Here is a 20609-nt window from a genome sequence, read left to right as displayed (position 1 = left end):
TATTTGACTGAACAGTGTTCCAACATCAGGTAGTTATTTTGCAATTGCAATAGTGCCTGTGTGTAAAATTCATTTTTTTATCTTTATTGAGAAGTTGTGAGTCAAAGTGTCTGATAGAATGCAGGCTGATAGGAGCGGGCAAAATGTGCTGATGTTAGTTACACAAACTAACTAGAGTCATGCGATTCTATTTGAATTTAAAACCAGTTATGTTATATTTTCATTTTGCTTTTTTACTTTCAATATTCAAAAACGGATTTTCTTATTGATTTTGGTTAATTGGAATCTAGAAATAATGTCGGAAATATAAATATTTACCATTATAACCACTAGGTTTTTGGGTTTGATAGAGTAACTATTTATATTAATATCGTAGATAAATAGGAAAATGGTTTCAAATGATTTTTACGCCTTGAGGTGTCAACATTTGCAGACCGGCAGACATTCTCCAATTTGAATGAGGTAATAATGGAAACTGTATAATCTGAACACAGATCTATATGCTGAATGGTTCTTAAACAAGGTATTGGTAATTTATATAATATCTGTGTGTTTTATAATGTCAAACATGCAATTATATAGACCTGTTACAGTTGTTTAAGTACTACAAACATGTTGACAAGAAATCGTATCGTATTGTCTATAGGAATTGGAAAGAGCTTGGCTCATGTTTATCAAAGTTCTAAGACTTTGACATTAAAATGCTAAGACTTAGACTTTAAAATGTTAAAGCTTTATAAAAGAGTTGCATCTTTTCGTAATGTTTTGCATGTACATGTACAAGGGCCTAATTTACATAAAATATCTGCAAAGTTTCAGCAATGAAGACTACAGATTTTGGTAATGAATAATTAATATTAATTAGTCTTGTGTGCGAATTCTCAAGAACATCGAAGATTATAACATAAGACATTGAAATAGTTGAACTTCATGCTCACGCTTTCATTAAGTAGAAGTACTTCATGTTTGATAACCAAGCTGTAAGTTGTTTGTATAGCTGGATGAGTCAGCATCTGCCATTTTACTGTTAACACTCTATATGTCTCAAGCTTATGCCTTTTTGGTCCAATGTTAATGGAACTTGTTTAGAATGTTTGCTTCAATAAATCTTGTATAAATTTGATACTGTGCTATCTTGGGTAAAGAAATAGACCACTAGGTCAAATCATGAACAAAGCCTGTTAACACTTTTCACGATTTAGGGACTATATTTTTTATTTGCTCGCGAGAACTAATGAACGTTAAAGTGGATTACAGTCTCTTGAGCGACCTTTTGTTCAGAACTGACAAACTTTCATATTTTTTTTATCAAAATCATCATTCACTTATTCACCTCCAAATATAGGCGTTTTCTCAAATTGTTGTCAAAGCTTCAGTTACTTCACAAGACCATTAAAACAACAGTAACTTCGGAAAAGTGGAGAACCCGACAGGCTGTGATATAGGATTCGAAACCTCTTGGGACATCAGCACGACAACAGACTGCATCGTTAGCCTAGTGGTAGAGCGCACGCTTGGAGTGTGGGAGGTCGCGAGTTCGATCCTTGGCCACGTCATACCAAAGGCGTAAAAATGTACTAGTAGCTTCCTCGCTTGGTGCTCAGCATTAAGAGGGTAGTGCTAAAAAGTCAGCCCGGTGTAAGGATAATGTGACTGGGTGGAGTATAATGTCACGTGTCTACGGCATGATACTCTGTTGAGGCAGCACTTTAAAGTTAGACATTGTGCTCATTCCTACAAGTAGACACCGTTTTTATATGACTAAAATAATTGTTGAAAGACGTTAAACCTTTGCACATTTGACATTGAGGTCGTGCAATAAGTACCGAAAAATGGATGTTTCATTTCTACGTTTCTGGAATATATGCTGAAAATATTGCAGCGATTTAATATTTGTCTGTACGATAAACATCGTACACCGTGTGAAATATCGTGATATATAACTAGAATAAGTTTTTTATATCAGTTCTTAACCTTTTTTTCTAAATCATTATTGAATATTACAACAATATGTACAAAATATCAGCAATATAGCCTAATATTCATTGAAAAATCATTTTATCACTTTTCAATCTTTTTAAAATTGAAAGTAACGCTTACTGTTCTAAAAGCTTCTGCATTGACTAAAGGCATTTAGATTTTTTTTAAGTTTACAGGTCGCTTAGTAAGTATCGAACATTATAGTTAAGAAGTATATAGGAATGTATACTTTACGAATTTTGATCGTAACTACTACTACATTAAGTTTTAAAGGCATTGAACTTCGATTTAAAAGTAAGTTAGTATAGCACTACAACTTAGCCGATACCGATGCTTGTAAACGGTTCCTGTAAACGGTGAAAAATGGGCTATCATGCGGGATGGAAAACATATTTAATTCTAGATTTACTTCTAGACTGCTAAGGAAGCTGTATGGCAGGTGCAGTTGAGTATTCGGACTTAGAGTCAGACACGATATGCTAAATTGTACATGGATATGATTATGAATAGTTGACGCGTGAAAAGTGTAAAACTGATATCTGGTAAAAATCCATATTTCAATTTGTTAAAGTTAAATACCTTTTTAGGGATATAAAAGAAGTCCGTCGCCAGATGACAGTTAGCCTGTAGTGGTAGCATATAGCTTAAGTTTACACGTCATTCTGAGATCGGTATAATTTGTGGGTAACAGGAAATCTCATACTTGTGTCTATATCAAAATAAGAGCTATTGCTGTATATAACTACCTTTATTCTAAATATAACTAGCTATGAACAAACACACATATAAAAACACCCTAAATGATAAAAAGGAGAAATCATACGTCGTAAAGATTAAGCTTGCATAGATAAATATAATATATGTTCATAATAATCGTATAAGCAGAATGCTTGACAACCTTTTTTTGTGAAATTCGTGTATCATATTACACAAATATTGACCTTATCTAAAATATCTTCTGTAGGTATAAGACCCAGTTCTTTCATTCAAGCGGGTGCAAACTTTATTGTGTAAAACTAGAGATGCTTTTGAGAAAAGCGCATGTCTCCCACAACTGCCCAATGAAAAAATGACTAGTTTCTCTGGAAGGTCTAGACGAATGGATCAAATCAGTAATTCAAGGGCCATAATTCAAAACTGCCTAGGTGGATTTGGCTAGTTATCGAAACTGGCCGAGGTCTTATGGTCAAACACATTTTGTTCAAGTTTGGTGCAGATCCGATGAGAAATGTTCGACTTAGAGTGCGGGCAAGCTTTGTGGCAGTGATGCCCAATGAAAAATGACTAGTTTCTCTGGATGGTCTAGACGAATGGATCCAGTCAGTAATTCAAGGGCCATAATTCAAAACTGCCTGAGCGTATTTGGCTAGTTATCAAAATGCGCCGAGGTCTTATGGTCAACACACTTTTTGTTCAAGTTTGGTGAAGATCCGATGAGAAATGTTCGACTAAGAGTGCGGACATGCTTTGTGACAGTGCTGTCCAATGAAAAATGACTAGTTTTTCTGGATGGTCTAGACGAACGGATCCAATCAGTAATTCAAGGGCCATAATTCAAAACTGCCTAAGCGGATTTGGCTAGTTATCGAACTTGGCCGAGGTTTTATGGTCAAACACATTTTGTTCAAGTTTGCCGAAGATCCGATGAGAAATGTTCGACTTAGAGTGCGGACAAGCTTTGTGACAGACACACACACAGACAGACAGACACACACACACACACAAACTGGAGTAAATCAATATGTCTCCCACACCACTGTGTGGTGGGAGACATAACTCATCAATTAGAAAAAATGCTCTGGATGTTGGACAATCATTTCCATTTACATTGAAATTACATTTTCAAATGTCCTATATACTATAACCTATGTTTATATAAATGATAACAAAAATGAACAATATGTCTCATTTTAAGCTATTTTTTCAAACACACATATTTATAGAAAAACACAATATTTGTTGAAAACATACATATAAAATTGCGTAATCTTCGTATTTTGTGAATTCAGTGTTCTATTTGCATCTTTTGCTACAAAAACTAGGTTTCAGAAAAATATCAAAATACGGACACTTTCGAAAATATTGATATGAGGCACTTATGAAAATAACAAGCAACAATAAAATGTATTTATCAGCAGCCTATTTATGTATCAGTTCAGGTAATTAAAAAATACATGGCGCCATTTAAAATTTCGTTAATATCAACTGAAATCAGGCCTAATACGCATAAAGGAAATAAGGGCCAGCAATTATGCTACTAGAAATCGCAGTCAAAATCAATTTCATAAAATTAAAGCCATATAGAAACGAAAAACATTGATTCTATTGAAATTAAAAGTAATACATAATTTGAAAGACACTTTCTCATCATATTATTGTCCACCATTTCCTTTAAAGAATATATAAAATATCTATTTGATAACAAAATATATTCAACAATATATGCAGAATACCATGTAAAAGGTAATTTAAACGTAATATGATCACAAATTTGTACAGTATAAACAGTGCAATAATCAAAGACAAATCATAGCTTAAAGGAAAAGGAAAACGGTTTGTAATACACAAGTGTACGTAAATATGTAGCAATTCTTTGATAATTGCATGGAAGGTTTTGATATTTGTTCATCAAAGTGCATTGCAAAAATATCACACTTTATTTATGTCATGTAATTCATATTTTCATCAAAATAGGGTACATTTTGATAGAACTATTACATAGAACTTGCTTATATGGTGACCGGAAACTTTAAGTATACAATCATGTCGTTTATATCGCTTCATATTGAATTGTAACAACTCACTGCCCAATAACATCAATCCCGTATTGTACAAATAGGACAAAATTGTTTCACATTTTTTATTTGTATTATCTACACTGCAACGTCGCTTATTGGTTAACTGTACATTACATGGCTTTAATACCAAATTCCTTGTTTTGCATACACAATAATTATTTTATTCTTGAATAGTGATTTTCGTAGTATCTTTGTACTACTTGATTAGTAAAGCAAGTTTGGGATTGCAATCCTTTCAATCCAATCATTTGAAAGTGACTATGTTTTATGGACATTCTATTCTTGGAAAAAGGTGTTGGATATAAAGTTTTAATCATACTTGGCGTGTTGTATCTACAAATAGTTAAAGTATAGTTTAGCATTCTTCTAGTAAGGGTAAAACGTCGAAATCATCACTCAGCAGGTCAAAGCATGGCACGAACGGTTTCCCTTTTGATAAAAGTCAATAAGGTCTGAGATATTTTAGTTAATTTTAGAAAGAAAGGAAACGTATGACAAAAAATATGCAAGAAAACTGACCGCCTGGACGCATGACTAAGGACCGTTACATAAAATTTCAAACGGTGCCAACTCGCATATAAACAAATAAGACACTGTGAGTGCCACTTAACATTTAATATTACAGGTCAAATACATTTCGTCCTAATAAAGTACTCTAACCCAAAAGCCTACACACTTAAAACACGAAAAAATGAATTGCAATACTCAAAATTAAGAAAAAAATGATAGTTTCATCTTCAATATTGCTTTAGATCAGATGGTCTTTGAGGACAAACAAAACTCATGATATATGTGTGTAGCATAAACTATCACGCACAGTATATTCAAAAGCACACATACATGAGGAAACAGTGCATCTATTTACAGCAGTATCTTAAAATATGTTATAGAATTGATAATAAAGTTATAGAATTTTTATTTTTTTTTACATTATAGTTTTCAAAGATACTTCAACCGAAATCCAGTTATTACGGTGTTATATTTATCATTTCTATGTCAAAAACACGACTGTAGTGATTCGTGCGTAGTGTTATAATCGTCTAATTTACTAGTTCTTGTTCAGTAGATACAACCTTTTCAAATGATACAAAAAGCACTCATAATAACAGATGATATATAAATTGTTGTCTGAATAAATATGAAAACAATATAGGAAATGACGGAGTTTTTAAATAATGATGATTTTTCAGTTAAAAACATTGAAAACGCTCAGAAGTCGGCTGTAGTTATTTAGTGACGACTGAACTAACATGATAAAAAAGTACGAGAGACGTTCTATTTGCTATTGGTTTGTTTGAAAATATATTCTTCTTGAAGCAACACGACAACACTAAATGAATAGCCTTTCATTGCGTATTTTGCGAAAATAAAAATAAAACATTTAAAGATATGTTTCCATGTTTCCATTCTTAATCGGAAACCAAATGGGGCCGGTGGTACAGGGGTTAAGGTGTCTAACGACTTCATGTCTTCACGAAAATATACAAAGTTGGTCAGCGGAAACATTCTCTATGTTACTGTGACCCTCCCGTTAGACTACCTGATCCCAAAAACAGATATGGGTCATATACCGTCCACGGGCAATCATTTTATGAAGTTTGACTACTGTGTTCAAAAATATTTTCTAGTTAATTATCGGAAACACACCCGTCTAACAACCGATCGGTCGACGTATTTGACCGATAGACAGTGAGTGAAATAATAAACCCTTCTCCCTCCGTCCAATGGAATGGAGTAACATTAAAAGACATATCTGAAAATTTGATATGATGCCTTGTTTGAATTATGCAGTGGACAGTTTAGGTACATGTATATGTACACGAAAACCCTTCTAGAAAGCATCACCTCTTTGTTCGGATAAAAACTGGCAAAAGCATTACCAAGAGCACAGTTTGTTGAAAGTGTAAAATCAAAAATATTTATACCTTGTTTGGGAGGGAAGGGGGCGTGACCGAACATACCAGTTGATCTGTAACTGAATTATACAAACAGGTGGTGTACAAACTGATAATGCGAATGGATACCTTTACATCCAAAAGTCAAATTTAATGGCCAAGGTTGACTCAATCTCCTTATCAATGTGAAAATTTAATTGCTTATCATTTCTAGCCTGAATGCTTTTCATGCATTCATTACCTTTCGAACACTTTTGTTCGGCCTGCTTTATTTGCACAAACAATTGTGCTTCGTCATGACTTTTGCGTTTTTCCATTCTGCTCAATTCTTTGTCGATTCCTTCCAGCATATTTTCAAGGGACTTTATATCACTACTGATACTAACTGCAATGCTTTTGTGCAGTTGTTGAGCTTTGTAAATAGACGCCTTCTCTAGTGTTTCAGTTCTTTGTATAATGCGTGTCTTCATGTTTTTGACTTCAGTCACGATGCCGTCTAGTCGTTTCTCTGCCTGTGAAAAATCGCCCTGTCGTTTTAACTTCAGGCCTTGTAGGTTTGTTTTTACTTGTCTCAGAGATGCTACCGTGCTACGTTCCTCGTTTGGCTTCAACAATCGTCTGGCGATTTCAGGTATATAATGTACCCCATTGCACAGCCTAAAGCAAACATTTAAGTGACACAAGTTAAAGCTTATTACTGATAACTAAAAAATTTGATAACATGCAATATATACACAAGATAACGTTTTTTATGTTGTTGTTGGGTTTATCAACACACAGACACAATCATAGGTTACACAGCGACTCTCTCTCCTTTGATGAACATGAAATATTTATTTAACACCCCGAAGGAGGCTCAACTTCACATTGGTCAATGGTAAGTGATTCAAAGTCAGCGGCCTTACCCACTCGGCCACGGAGGCCCCCTAATTTGTAGTTTATAGCATACTAATTTAGTCACCTACAAAAGCAACTCAAAATATTTAACAGAAAATATCTGCCTCGTCATGAAATCAAAATACGCCAAAAACACAAGTACTTGTGTACAATATCAAAACAACGTATATATCAACATGAGACTATAACATAATAGGTCTACTCTCAAATGCTTCAGAACTTGATAGTTAAGGTCAATTAATATGCAAAACCTGGCACTGAGTGAGTCGTTAATTTTTCTAAAAGTTGTATTTTTACACACAAAAATGAATGACTTCCATACTCAAACATGACTATGATTTGTTTTGGGTAATAAGGGCACTTGAACAATGCAATGGTATTTGTTGATTGCTTATTGATTTTACATACTACTAGTATATGGTGTGGTGATGTGTTTTACGGACTCAGTCACAAACACTGTATCGAAATACACCCCTCTCCCCGCCCACGAACATTTAAGGTTAGTAAAATATGATTGTATACCTGTGGTCAACAGCTACACACACGGTACAACACACTGCGTCATGTGGTTTGCAGTACATCTTAACAACTTCACCTGCATGTATTTTGCACACCTCTTTCAAAGTAGAAGATCCCGATGCAGATGGCGATTGTTGGCCCTGATCGAATCCTAGCGCATTCTTGTCAAGAAGTGTGTGTGTTTTGAAGACTCTGTTATGATAAGACACACAGGTCGCACAGAAATAAGTGTGACAATTTGTACAATGGTACTCGGCTTCAGCATTCTTGTCGTCCTCAGAACAGGATGTACAAGAGATATCGTGTACGTAGTCGGAACCATCGACTTGTGATCTTGAGAATTCCTTTCTGATTGTCGTCCTGCCAGGCTGATCAAAGAGAAGTTATTTCCTCCATCAATTACAGATAGTATATGAACATTTAGGTCTCCAGCATATCAGTATTATTTGTTTTTAGAACCTCAGTAAATGTAGATATGTACGAACCCGTTACTTCCAAAATATGAAAATATTTTTTTCTTTTACATGCATCGAAAATAAATTCCTACTTGCTATTGAACTTTAATTCAACTATTTAAGAGAATATATTAATATATTAAGTTTAAAGGTACTACAGATTTCTGTTACTGTCTTCTATATAGAATTAACAATTTATAACGCCTTTTAAACGCAATCTTATTCTTTTCAAGACTGCCGTGAATGTCTATATGTATGCAGTCGAAAACTAGAAAACAAAATATAGGATTGACCATAATGTTAGAAATCCATGGTCACGTGACACATGATGAGAATGCTAAAATTTTTTAGGTAGATATTAGGAAATACATGCATCTACTTACAATTTACAAAATTTAGACACAAGCATGGTTCAGAAACGTTTGCTTAAAATCATCCACAGATTTGGTTCCTTTGAACAGTCATGCATCAACACAGCTTAATCTGGCATGAATATGAAACGCGTGCGTGCGTGCGTGCGTGTGTGTGAGAGAGAAATGTCACGGACTACAGATAGTCCAGTAGAAAAACAGAGAAAAGAGACTGAACCTTGCCATAGGGTGTATGCAAGGTTTTATTGCAGTTTTTCTGTCATTAAGGTTATATTGATCAAGAATCTGTCCGATGACATCTTGTCATCATTAGGGATTTTTTTATAAGCAAATCTTGAACCCCATGTAAAAGTGCTAATTTTCATTAAAGAAATAACACCATGAACACATTCTTTATCTTAACCTGTGCAAATATGTTCTAAACGAACATTTTACATGACTATGAAATTTCAAAGAATCAAAGTAATTTTACAATATAAGAAAATTATCGTTATATTTCTTTAGATCTCTTTATTTGATGATAAATGACCTTTCATAATAAGGTACCTGTAGAATTTAAATCAAAATAGTTCCAAAATAATTTCCCTTACAACACTTTAATTGTTACAACGTTTCATCTGAGACAGAATGTTACAATCATTATCTGATCAAAATACATAAATGTTTCTTAGTTGTAAACTACTTTTGCTACATTAAGTTGTTTTCTATTTAAGAGAAAACTTTAAAAATAAGTTTCAAATACAAGCATTTAAAATTTAAATTTCTTTTCAAGGTAATGTATTATGATGTAAAATGATAAAAATGTGAAAATTTGATGACATTTTCTAATGTTCCTGCAAGTATGCGATTAACTGTTTAAATTAAATTGAAAATGTCAACGTTTCCTCGCAATAATTAGCCATGTGACATACATAACACGATTTGTTACCTTTTCTTTTCTTTTAAAACAATTTTAGCAAGACGCAAGTTACAGAACTGTTTTTAATTAAAATGTGATGACAGTTACGCATGTTTAATAAAACGTTTAGTTAAACTATTGAAAAGGTATTAAGATCATTACTTTGTTTGAAAATAACCTCAAAACGTTACCAACTATGTATTTGTTACATGCTAGTAGCGTGTTTGAACTTTCAATAGGTAGGATATCTCTTATATGTATTTATGTGAGACATTCCTTTTTTAGTAAAGTATTTCCTTAAGTCAATGAATCGAGTGACATGTCCTTTAAAAATGTTACATACGTAACGGCAGCGTAATATTTTTACTAGAATTGTACTATGACATACCCTTTACATCTATGAGGTATGGTTAATTGTAATTTGCACACTATTAAGTCTAAAAACACGAACACATTGTATATTAAAAGAACATAAAAGACTAATTTTATTCATGTGAAATAAGCATGAATAATATTAAATGACAGAAAACTTCTAAAATACTTCCAGGATATAATTTCTATAACAGTTTAATGTTTGATGCTGAGTTGAAATTATTACTCATTGCTAAGATGTCATCTTCTGTGAATAACAGTTAATGTCCATATGTTGCTCCTTTAGAGCAGGAGGAATGCATGGAATTGAATTGTCATTCTTTGATTAAGTTGATTAAAATGATGAGACATAAGTATAGGTCAAACGTAACTTAAATTATCATCATATACAATGTGCACACAACTCACTTCATTCTGTGCCCTCCCAGTAAGTTTGTACATCAAATAATCATATTCAAATGATACAAATGTAAATCAATAATTGTTTTACTTCAAGATGATAACGTCAAAAATGAACTTGAAATAAAACAGCTTACACAGACTCTTTCACGTGTAGTATAACTACATATTAGTATCTGTACTGGTAGACAGATCAGTGTAACATACTAGAGATATACACCTTTATCCTTAAAATGCAGGAACTCCATTTTAGTCTGGATTCAGCAATTATGGTCCACAATATGATACAAAGCTATTTTTCTATCCACTAACAATTTTAATGTTTGTCAGAAAACAACCAACTCTACACCCATGCAATACTATATAATCTGAAAATGTCTTACAAATTACTTAAAATATTTTCTGAATTTCAACATATGTAATCTAGTAAGCTTGAGGTTTTACTCCTTCCACGATTTAATCTTCACTATTACAAATGTATACTGGAACAGTGAAATAGTTTACAAAGGCCGGTCGGTTTGCAGAAAGACTGGTGCTGAACTGTACATGTCTGAGGAGGGCTGTCCAGATTTCGATTGTTCTTTGAAAGAAGAATTTGAGAAGAACTGAGTGCTTAAATTTTGAATTAGGTGTTTTAGATTCCCGTTACGGTTAATACATGGATAAGGTTCAATTTGATTTTGTAAAATACAGTGAGGGAATGCTTTAATTTGGAAAAAAACTGCTCTATGTTGAAGGCATACCGTGTACCATTTCAATTTTACTAGCTGATGGATTTATATACAGCTGAAAAAAAAATCAAATAATATTCTAGGTAGGGACGGACAAATGTCTGTTAATTTTCTCATTAGTTTTCTTGACATTTCTCTCAATGATATGGAGAGAATTGCTTGTCTTATATGTAGTTTTATGATATCGATCTTTTACGATTGTAACATCACTAAGCGGCGTTGATGAATTTGCAATTCTGTGTAATGCAAGTAATTTGAATTTGGTAACGAAGATATATATCTGTTACGGTTGTAACAACAGGACAAAAACATGTGTAAACATATTTAAACAATTTTAGTTTCCTGATTACTAACATATTCAAATTGCGCTTGTCTGTTTCCAATCTTATTTTTACATCTTTACATCTTTATGTTTTGAAAAGTTGATGTTGTTGTTGCTGCTGCTGCGGCTGATGTACCAAACTGTTTGTGACGTATTAATTGTGTTTCTTTTCTCTCAGTAATTTTGCTTCAAGTGTTTGTTATTTCTATATCAATCCGATGATATTGCAAATATCAACAACACCTTTATCACTTACTAAGCAAACAACTGAAATACAATATGAAAAATACGCTATTATATGGTTCTGATGGCAGCCATTTTGGATTTCTATAGATAGAAGAATGCCCAGGGATCTCCGAGAGAAGATCGAGAGATACTGTGTATGCTCGATGGAGCAACATAAAGCAATAGAACCTTAAATAAATCCCACTACAAAGTTTCTCACTAGCTTTTTTTTTTTCAAGGAAAACATTGAAATTTGACGACGACTGCCATTTTGAATTTTCTTAAATAAACTTTTTATTAAAGAACAGGAAACTGCAAAAATATCTTGTATATACTTTATTGCAAGGTTCAGTTCAAGTTCTACTGGACTAAGAGGCAAATCTGGTGATATACTACCATACCAAATGTGTCAATAAACGAAAATTATTTCAGATTAGAAAGCAATATGGAAAAAACAAACCTTTGAAATGCCTATATTCTCCTCGTCTTTATGTGATATAGTTGCAAGTACATATCTAGGGACATGTTCCCTGATAGACTTCGGACTATGGCCAATTATTAGCGCACCTCTAAGAACTGCAGTTTCTGCGTCGTAGGGAACGACTACCTTGATGTCAGGAAGGGATGTTCTAACTGCTTCCTGAAGCACTGGAGATTCCGAGTAGCCACCAACCATTACAATAGCTTCGACTTTCTCTTGGTGTAATGTTTTTTTTTACACATCTAATTATCGAAGTAACCGACGCATCAAAGAATGATTGTAAAGCTTGGAACCTCATTTTATCATATGATGATAACTTGATTAAATCTCGAAAGCTGGAACTTGCTAATGCATCGGAAATACTTTTGCCCGTGATAGATCTGAATCCGTCCATTAAAGACGGTGGAAATCTTACTGTAACAATAAGTGAGTCTGGTTTACAGCTTCGTTTTTTGACTTCGAATCCCCTCGATAAATCCAGAAATGCTTCTGAATTATCTTCTTGGAGTTGGTCATAAACTGTCTTGCCAAGTACTTCTATCAGCATATCTTTAAAAGCATCATCAACTATAATTCCTCCAATACAACCTCCATTCACTACAGAAACTTGTTTCACATTGCCTGCTTCACCAACTTCATGCACAGATACATCGACGGTAACACCTGTAAATAAGTAATATTGTATATTGCAAACAAAAACTAAAACAGTATGCAATAACAATAACTTTAGATGGTTATGTAAAGGTACAGATATTTGTATTTATAAATGTAATGAAGATATAACAGCTTAGAAACGATCACTATGATCATTACAGGGTTTATATTTTTTTTTAGATTTTCATGCATGTGCAATCCCGTCCTAATAACGGCCATACTGGAAAAAGGCTTTCTGTAACATCTGCACGTTACATGGAAAGGTCTTCACGTGCATGAACTGTAGATAATTAAATAGTATACATATTTCAGCAGAAATTTATCTTTAATGTTTCTTATCCTGTCCTTAGATATTTTTTAAAAAAACTGTTCATGAAACGTAGTACCGATAGGAAATGTTTTTTCTAAAAACCTAAATAAGTATGACTTATGAAGCTAAAGAAGACTAATCAGTTATAAGTCAGAAGTGAATAAAACATGTATACCTCCAGCGTCAAGAATCATATACTTCGTGCCAGCTTTTAACTGTGACAACGAACCATTAGTCTTGTAAACAGTTTGTTCATCTGAAAGATGTTTGCAATAGGTCGAGGCTGCTTCAGATTCAAGAGCTATGGTAAGCTTATTTCTGCTACACCCTGCCTGTAAAGATATAAGCTATTGATTCTCTTGCTATGACAGGAAGAAATTTAAAAGTAGGACCGAAATGTGTTCCAATCACCCTTTAAAATTTAAAAAGTACTTTATGTAACATATTTATATGATAAAAAAGCGGATGAAGTGAAACGCACATGCTGTGCGGTCTTAATGACATGCCGGTCAGTGGTTAAAACTATTGCCCGAGGTTCGATAGGTTTGACTTTTTACCGGTAATATATTCAAGAAATGTTTTATTAAATAGTACAAAAAATAAATTTTCACGTTTTTCATCTTCAAGTTTTGAAATGTTTTGCCCGGCAAAATTCTGAATTGAAATATAGACTGGCGAATAACAAACTAAGGACTGGAGTTAATGAAATAAAATTATAATATTTAGACACAGAATTTTCTTGTCAAAGAAATAATCATGAGGACCGATCTCAAACCAGGGCATGTAAATGTTTCATTGTATTTAAAGACGCTCGCGGCAGTTTCGTGATTTTTTTCTCAATAATAGATTTTGATGAAATGTTCTTCATCATCATGTTATGATGTATTGAAAATCAAAAGTCACCGACACTGTTTCAGTTTTATTTGCCCAAAGATATGATGCTTTTTTTAACATTTTTCAAAATTTCCATACTCCTACCATGTATTTCAGTAAAATACAATAGCATAATCTTACAATCTAAGCATTTTATAACAGAAAACAATATTTCTAGTGGAAACTTACTCAAAGAAATCAAAAGAAATTGATTTTGTAAACAAACAAATAGTTGTTCTGCAGACCCAATGGTTATTTTTTCATATTCTTGTCGATCTTGGTATTTCTGCTATTTTATCGATTGTCACATAATAGAACTAAATCAAACTCTACACATGTATTTGCTTATGTTTACCTAATCTAAAACAAAAATTTGTAGGTCACCGTATTAGATTTTGCTTACATTAACTTACAACGAGGTTGGACGTGGTGGACATTTATAGAACGCAGATTGGTTCAAAATACTTTATCAATTTTTATTTCAAACCAGGGCATATATTCAGCCAAACTATTGAAAGTATTCTGTTTTTGTCCACGGATTAAGACAAATATAGCTAACAAAAGGAATAAATGGTCCTAGGTCGCTCGCCTAATGGACAACTGAAATAAACTGACTTAAGGTATGACTGAAGAAACTGCTTTTTCTGTATTCTTAAAGGAAGAAACAGAGAGGAATCATTCCGGCTGCTACATTTTTAACTTTTAACCTATTGATCTTTAAAATAAAGCAATAGGGGTTATCTACTCCATTTGGCCAATCATGTTAACGGCTTCTCAACAAATGCTACGGAAACTGTTTTCAGTGATTATCCATATTCGGGAACAATCTGTTTTGACGACAGATTTCTTAATAAGCGGACTTACACGTGTTTCTGAAGTATTATAATGTTATAGATGTAGGTTTCAGCAATTTACCGAACAAAACCGATATTTTCCGAAAACGGATGTACGGTACCGGGACTAAGAACTACCAATTTATATGAATAAACATTTAGCTAGCTCAAAGCGATGAATTAAGTCAAAGTCAAACTTTAAGCAATAAGACCTTGTCAATAAAAAAATTGCGAAAAGGCAAGTTAAATTCTATACTACTCCATTGTCCTTAACATGGTCCAACTGATATCCAACAAGTGATTTATGCTCTCCGAATATATCTCGGACATTAGACGGTCCGCAAAAATTTGAATGAGTTTATAGTTTATATGTACCTGAAAAATTATCATGATACAATTATTATACGGTTTCCAGCTTTAATATGTGCTTCTTTCTCACAGGTGTGACATTTACATAGTTTACGTAGTATTTCATTATTGATGTTCTAATATTTACTTCACCAGTGTTTTGACACTATTATACTTTTACATACATATTTTGGATTGGATTGTAGGACAAAATAGATTTGAAGAAATATACAAATTCTTTAGGCTAAAAAATTCCCGACGAATCTAAATAAACATGTATTTTAAACATTTTTCACTAAACGAAAACTTTTTACATTCATGTGCAGCTGCATATATTTGAAAGGGGGTTTGCTTAATGAATACTTAGGTATACTGCATGTTCAGTCATGTTCAGTCTGTAAAAAGAAACAAACAACCCTATAATACACGCTACATGAAATATTAAAAGGCTAGCCAGTTTCTAAGGGAAGACCCGCAAGCAGATTGAATGGAAGATAGCAAGGTGAGTCCAGATATCTTATGGCTGTTGTAAATTAGCATCATATTACTGCTGCAAGATATATATATATACAACAAGAGGATCTTTTGGATAAAAATAGAATAGAGGTAAGCTTTAAAAAATGATGTCAAATATCGTCATCAATCTCAAGCTTATAACAGCAAAATAAGTTTAACATTGTTCGTTGGTCCTAATAGTTAAAAGACTAAAATGCTACTGCTGATTTTCGAGACATTATAATAGAGACTTGATTATATTTGCAAATGTTGAACCAGTACCAATGTGTAGTACAGTTCAGGCGTGTATATAAAGCAGCATCAACTAATCGTATTTGTAAACCGGATTTGTTGTGGAATATGCAAGCTCGTCTGTACTGCAAGGCGCTTTGTCGTAATTGATCTTCGAGGATCTCATGTGTGGGAAAGTCCATCTTACTGAATTTAATTGTATCCCTTAATGCATACTATCTCCACTAATTCATTATATCATCGTGATCAAGTTAAGTTTCAGAGAAAGACTTTATAGCTTCTCTGGTACCAGACAGTTAAAAAGACTATTATGTCATTGCTTGTTTGCGAGACATGATAGCAGAGATTGTATTAAATATGCTAATGTTTATCCAGTACCAAATGTGTTGTACAATTCGGGAGTGTATATAAAGCACTATCGAAGTAATCTTCTTGTGTTTTAGGTTTTGTTGTGGAATAAGCCATTCTTTTGTACTGCTAGGTGCTATGCCGTGATTGCTCTAGTATATTGTGGTGGTACTTGGTTCGTAAGTTCAACGCAAAAAAAAACAGGATGCAACATTAAGCTAGCACCAATACGTTGTTTTTACCATTTACAATATCAAGAATAGTAAGCAAGAAGGGTAAGCTTGCAGCATTAAAATGTGTTAACATTTTCAATATCAAAACAACAAGATAACAAGTAAAATTTTGATGCAGAACATCAAGTCGCCGGAGAGCTGTCGGCTTATATTTTGAAGATTGGTTTGGAAAAAAGGCTAATAAAGCTATAATTGCTATTGCGGTGCATTGCATGAATGAAAGGCTAAAAACGTCGCGTCCTTGATGAAAGATACCGGCGGCTAATAATTTTAAACAATAGAAAGCTAAGGGCAAAAAAAAAATGTGCAACAACGGTACGTTTACATCAACTTAGTATGCTTACGAATTTCATTATCTAAATAACAAGATAGTGTTTAACATTTTAAACATTAGTTTGCTAGAGCTAATATAAAATAATTGTGTTCAATAAGGGTAAGCTTGCATAAACATCATTAATGTGTAATATAACCGACAATAGTGTTTGGGAATGTGATAGGCTGAAGGGTATGCTACCATCAACTTCTATATCATAATAAGAAAGGGATAAAGATTTCAACATTTGAGGAGCATTATATTCCTGTAAAAACACTTGAATGCGATTGAATAAGAAAACTGTTCATTCTTTACATAATTATTGATCGAAAAGAAATGTTCTGTATTTAGTAAGAATAACTTTTACCCAAGCTACCTAAATCGAAACAGAAACGTGAAGTTGTCAAAAAAACGAGAACCGATACACAAGTCAAGGTTTCATAAGCCCTGGCCCAAAAAAGAAAGAAATTCATCTGGCTGGAAGCCAAAAAAAATTTACTGACGCCAGAAAAAAAATAGCTGAAACATGCACGTGAATGGCTGTTACCTGATATTTCAATTATCGCGAAAACTGTTTTAATGGGTCAGATAATGTTTAGATATATCTAATTATTGCAAAGCAAGAGTAAATTAACATCAAGTTACATTTACAGACATAACATAATCTATTGTGAGATATACTTCAAGATGTATAGTATCATACTATGTTATATTTCAGACAGTTAATAAGTTGCTTTCCGGTTAGTAGATAGATCACATTATACATTATACAATACATAATATTACCCTGGAATAATCTCTGATTTTGAGTTTAATTCAGGTCAACTATTCGTTTATAATTCGATTAACAACACGTTTAAAAATTTAAAACATCTGTCAGATTGGCCGTGTTGTGCGCTCTTTCTTATATCAATTAATGAATGTTTACTTAAACTAACTACTTGCCTTCTTTTACTCGTATATAACTAGTAAAAACAATAATTTCAAAAGTAAGACACATGATATCTTCACCTCCTTCACTTTATTCAAATAGTGAACTTTACAAATATTGCGTTTACACACACTCAGGAATTGCATTGCATTTTGTTTTGCAATTTTATTACAAAACTGGTTGCGATGTTCATTCACATTGTAATTAACACTCCAACCCGTTTTGTAATAATTACAACAATTTGCACCCTTATTACTAAACGTGTTGTAACATCTCCTATCATGTTCCAAAGACACGGGACAGTGTCCCGCTAGGTGAACCTCTAACACACGAAATGGAAACAAAACAACATGGCATGTAAAGAACAAAAATGTTCCTGTATAGATATATAAAAAGCAAACCTTAAGAACCAAAAACGTATGTACTCAATGCTTTTGCAGAAGACAACGTAACAAGAGAAACACCCTTAAGTGCCCGAGGAAACAGACCAGAAGACAGATATCAAAACAATTGAGCCCTGGTGGGATTTAAAAACTGCCTATCATAGACTCCTCCCCCTTTCCCGTCAGACACAATCAAAGAGTGAGGTGTAGTGTCCAGCTGTAAACGGGTTGAGCACTTAACATGCAGTATGTCTCAAAACAGTTGGGTCGTAACCTCTTTTAATAAAACGTTATATAATTTTACCAAATGCAGTTGGAAAATTATCATGACATAAGATCTTACGAAGTTTGTAAACCACGTCCCCATATTTTTAATATACTTTTAATGTAAAAGGATTATGATATACTAAAAAACGAAAACTAATTTTAAGCTGGCTTAGGGAAAATAAATGCGACATCAGCTTTTTACAGCAAGTTCATTATCACAAAAAGATATTTCTGCAACTTGGAAAATGAATGAGGCGGGAAAATATCTTTAAACAGCTCAAACAGCACAGATGTATGTACAGTCCATAAAATAAACAAACGTGTTTGTAAACATGGACGGATCCAAACGGAAGGGGAAGAAGCATTTTATTGAAATATTCCGATGGCAAAATACAATACATATCCGTAGCCCTGACCAACCTATAAACCGGGCAAGTCTATTTTATAAGTACATCAACACGGCTGACCCATTTAAACGAGCTGTATACTAGTGTCAGCCGACATTGAACAAACAACTACATAGAAATAATAGAAGGTCGTCTTCAGTGTATTAGTGTTAAAAATTTCATTGGTTAATGTATAAGCTCCAAACAGTGACGACATGATCTTTCTTAAAATATTGGAACATTTTATTGCAAGCAATGGTGACAAAACTTTTATAATTGCCGGAGACTTCAACATAATTATTAATTTTAGTGAAGATAAAAAGAATGGGCAAAATGAAACAAAAAATATTTACCCATTTGTACGCATAAAATAAATTTGCTTAGCAATTGCGCATTTTATGACGCCATATTGTATTACTGGCCTTGATAAGTAAATAATAAACGAAACAGGTTGGCAAATATTAAGTAACCAAATTACTCTATAGCAGTAAAAATTGCCACCATCAAAACATATCTGAGTTAGCATACATCAACAAAATGTTATTAGTTACACCTCAACATATTCTTAGGTCCTCAGTGTGGTAACCAACTTAGGAAACACGGGTCCTATCTAAAGCAATAATCATCTTGTTGCGAACATTTTACCAGATTATTATTATGTCCTACCTCGCAAAAACAATTATAGAATGGACATTAAAAGGAATAAAAAATTGCGAATCTGTAAGTGTAGTTAGATTTTGCACGTTACTTTCTTCGTGTTTTGTTTAAAGTTTGTGACAATTTCTTTTTAATATCCATCTAACTGTTTATAGTTATAGACCAAATAAGACCAATTATATATAATGATCATCATCTTTATGCGGCCTTGACCTTTAAGCTCGAGATTTGAGGTGTGAAGTTTACATTTCATCTTGTGACGATGACTGATAATACAGTTAGTTAAGCTTCAATCAATGCACAAAAAATTACAAGTCAAGTCAAGTCAAAGTTTATTCGGCAAAAACATATACATGTTCACCGCCAATTACAGATAGGGCATTTAAGATTTAGCCTGCTTTTGGTGATCTTTGCCTTTTAGCTGACGTTAGAATCCTGCATCTTCTTCATGCATAAGGTAAATTTCTCTTAATTCGTGGTCTTTTTTTTTCGTTTCCGATTTTCTCAATTTGTGTCTGGAAATAACAATATACATTTTATATTAATATACAATTAGCAGTTCAGTCATTTGTTAATCAATGCGGAAAACAGTGGAATAACTTTAGATGAGAATGTCAATTTTCATTAGTATTGCTAACATAAAATGAATGTAACAGTCTTTATGAGTATAAGATGCAAAATTATTTATAATTATTTATTATTTATAGTTGGTTATCAAAAGTAGAAGTGATATAAAACACCGAACAAAATTAAAAATAAAGATGCTTTATGATTCAAAACATCGCCCATGAATATCAGTTGGAAGTTTATCAACAGATGTCATGGCCAGAAAGGATTACCACACATCCCTAGACATTGTTTGGTAGGACCAACTGAGTGAAAATAAAAATGTTCCACTGAAAAACTCTTTTCAACTACATATGATTTTACTGTTTCTATGGCAACCGTTCGTTAAAGAAAATAATAACCATATTGATGGATAT

The 20609-nt window shown here is 33.2% G+C and overlaps 1 protein-coding gene across 3 annotated transcripts in view; it reads right to left on the bottom strand.

Annotated features, from left to right (window-relative positions):
• Positions 1-2709: 2709 nt before the first annotated feature.
• LOC123549461 (heat shock 70 kDa protein 12A-like) overlaps positions 2710-20609 on the bottom strand; it is a 61995-nt gene continuing 44095 nt past the window's right edge. For 2 of the 3 annotated variants that reach the window (XM_045337579.2, XM_045337578.2), the window contains 4 exons: positions 13483-13639; positions 12323-13006; positions 8093-8457; positions 2710-7330 (listed from right to left, as the gene is read on the bottom strand). In XM_045337579.2, the coding sequence (XP_045193514.2) occupies positions 12492-13006; positions 13483-13639 (672 nt within the window). In that variant the 3' untranslated portion in view covers positions 2710-7330; positions 8093-8457; positions 12323-12491. Of the gene's footprint in view, positions 7331-8092; positions 8458-10316; positions 11905-12322; positions 13007-13482; positions 13640-20609 lie in introns of those variants that run through there. The other variant, XM_053534982.1, reaches the window with a different exon arrangement.

Source organism: Mercenaria mercenaria, unplaced genomic scaffold, assembly GCF_021730395.1.
Source record: "Mercenaria mercenaria strain notata unplaced genomic scaffold, MADL_Memer_1 contig_4337, whole genome shotgun sequence".
Classification (NCBI taxonomy): domain Eukaryota; kingdom Metazoa; phylum Mollusca; class Bivalvia; order Venerida; family Veneridae; genus Mercenaria; species Mercenaria mercenaria.
Note: the sequence above shows the minus strand (reverse complement) of the source record. Positions and strands in the feature narration are given on the sequence as shown.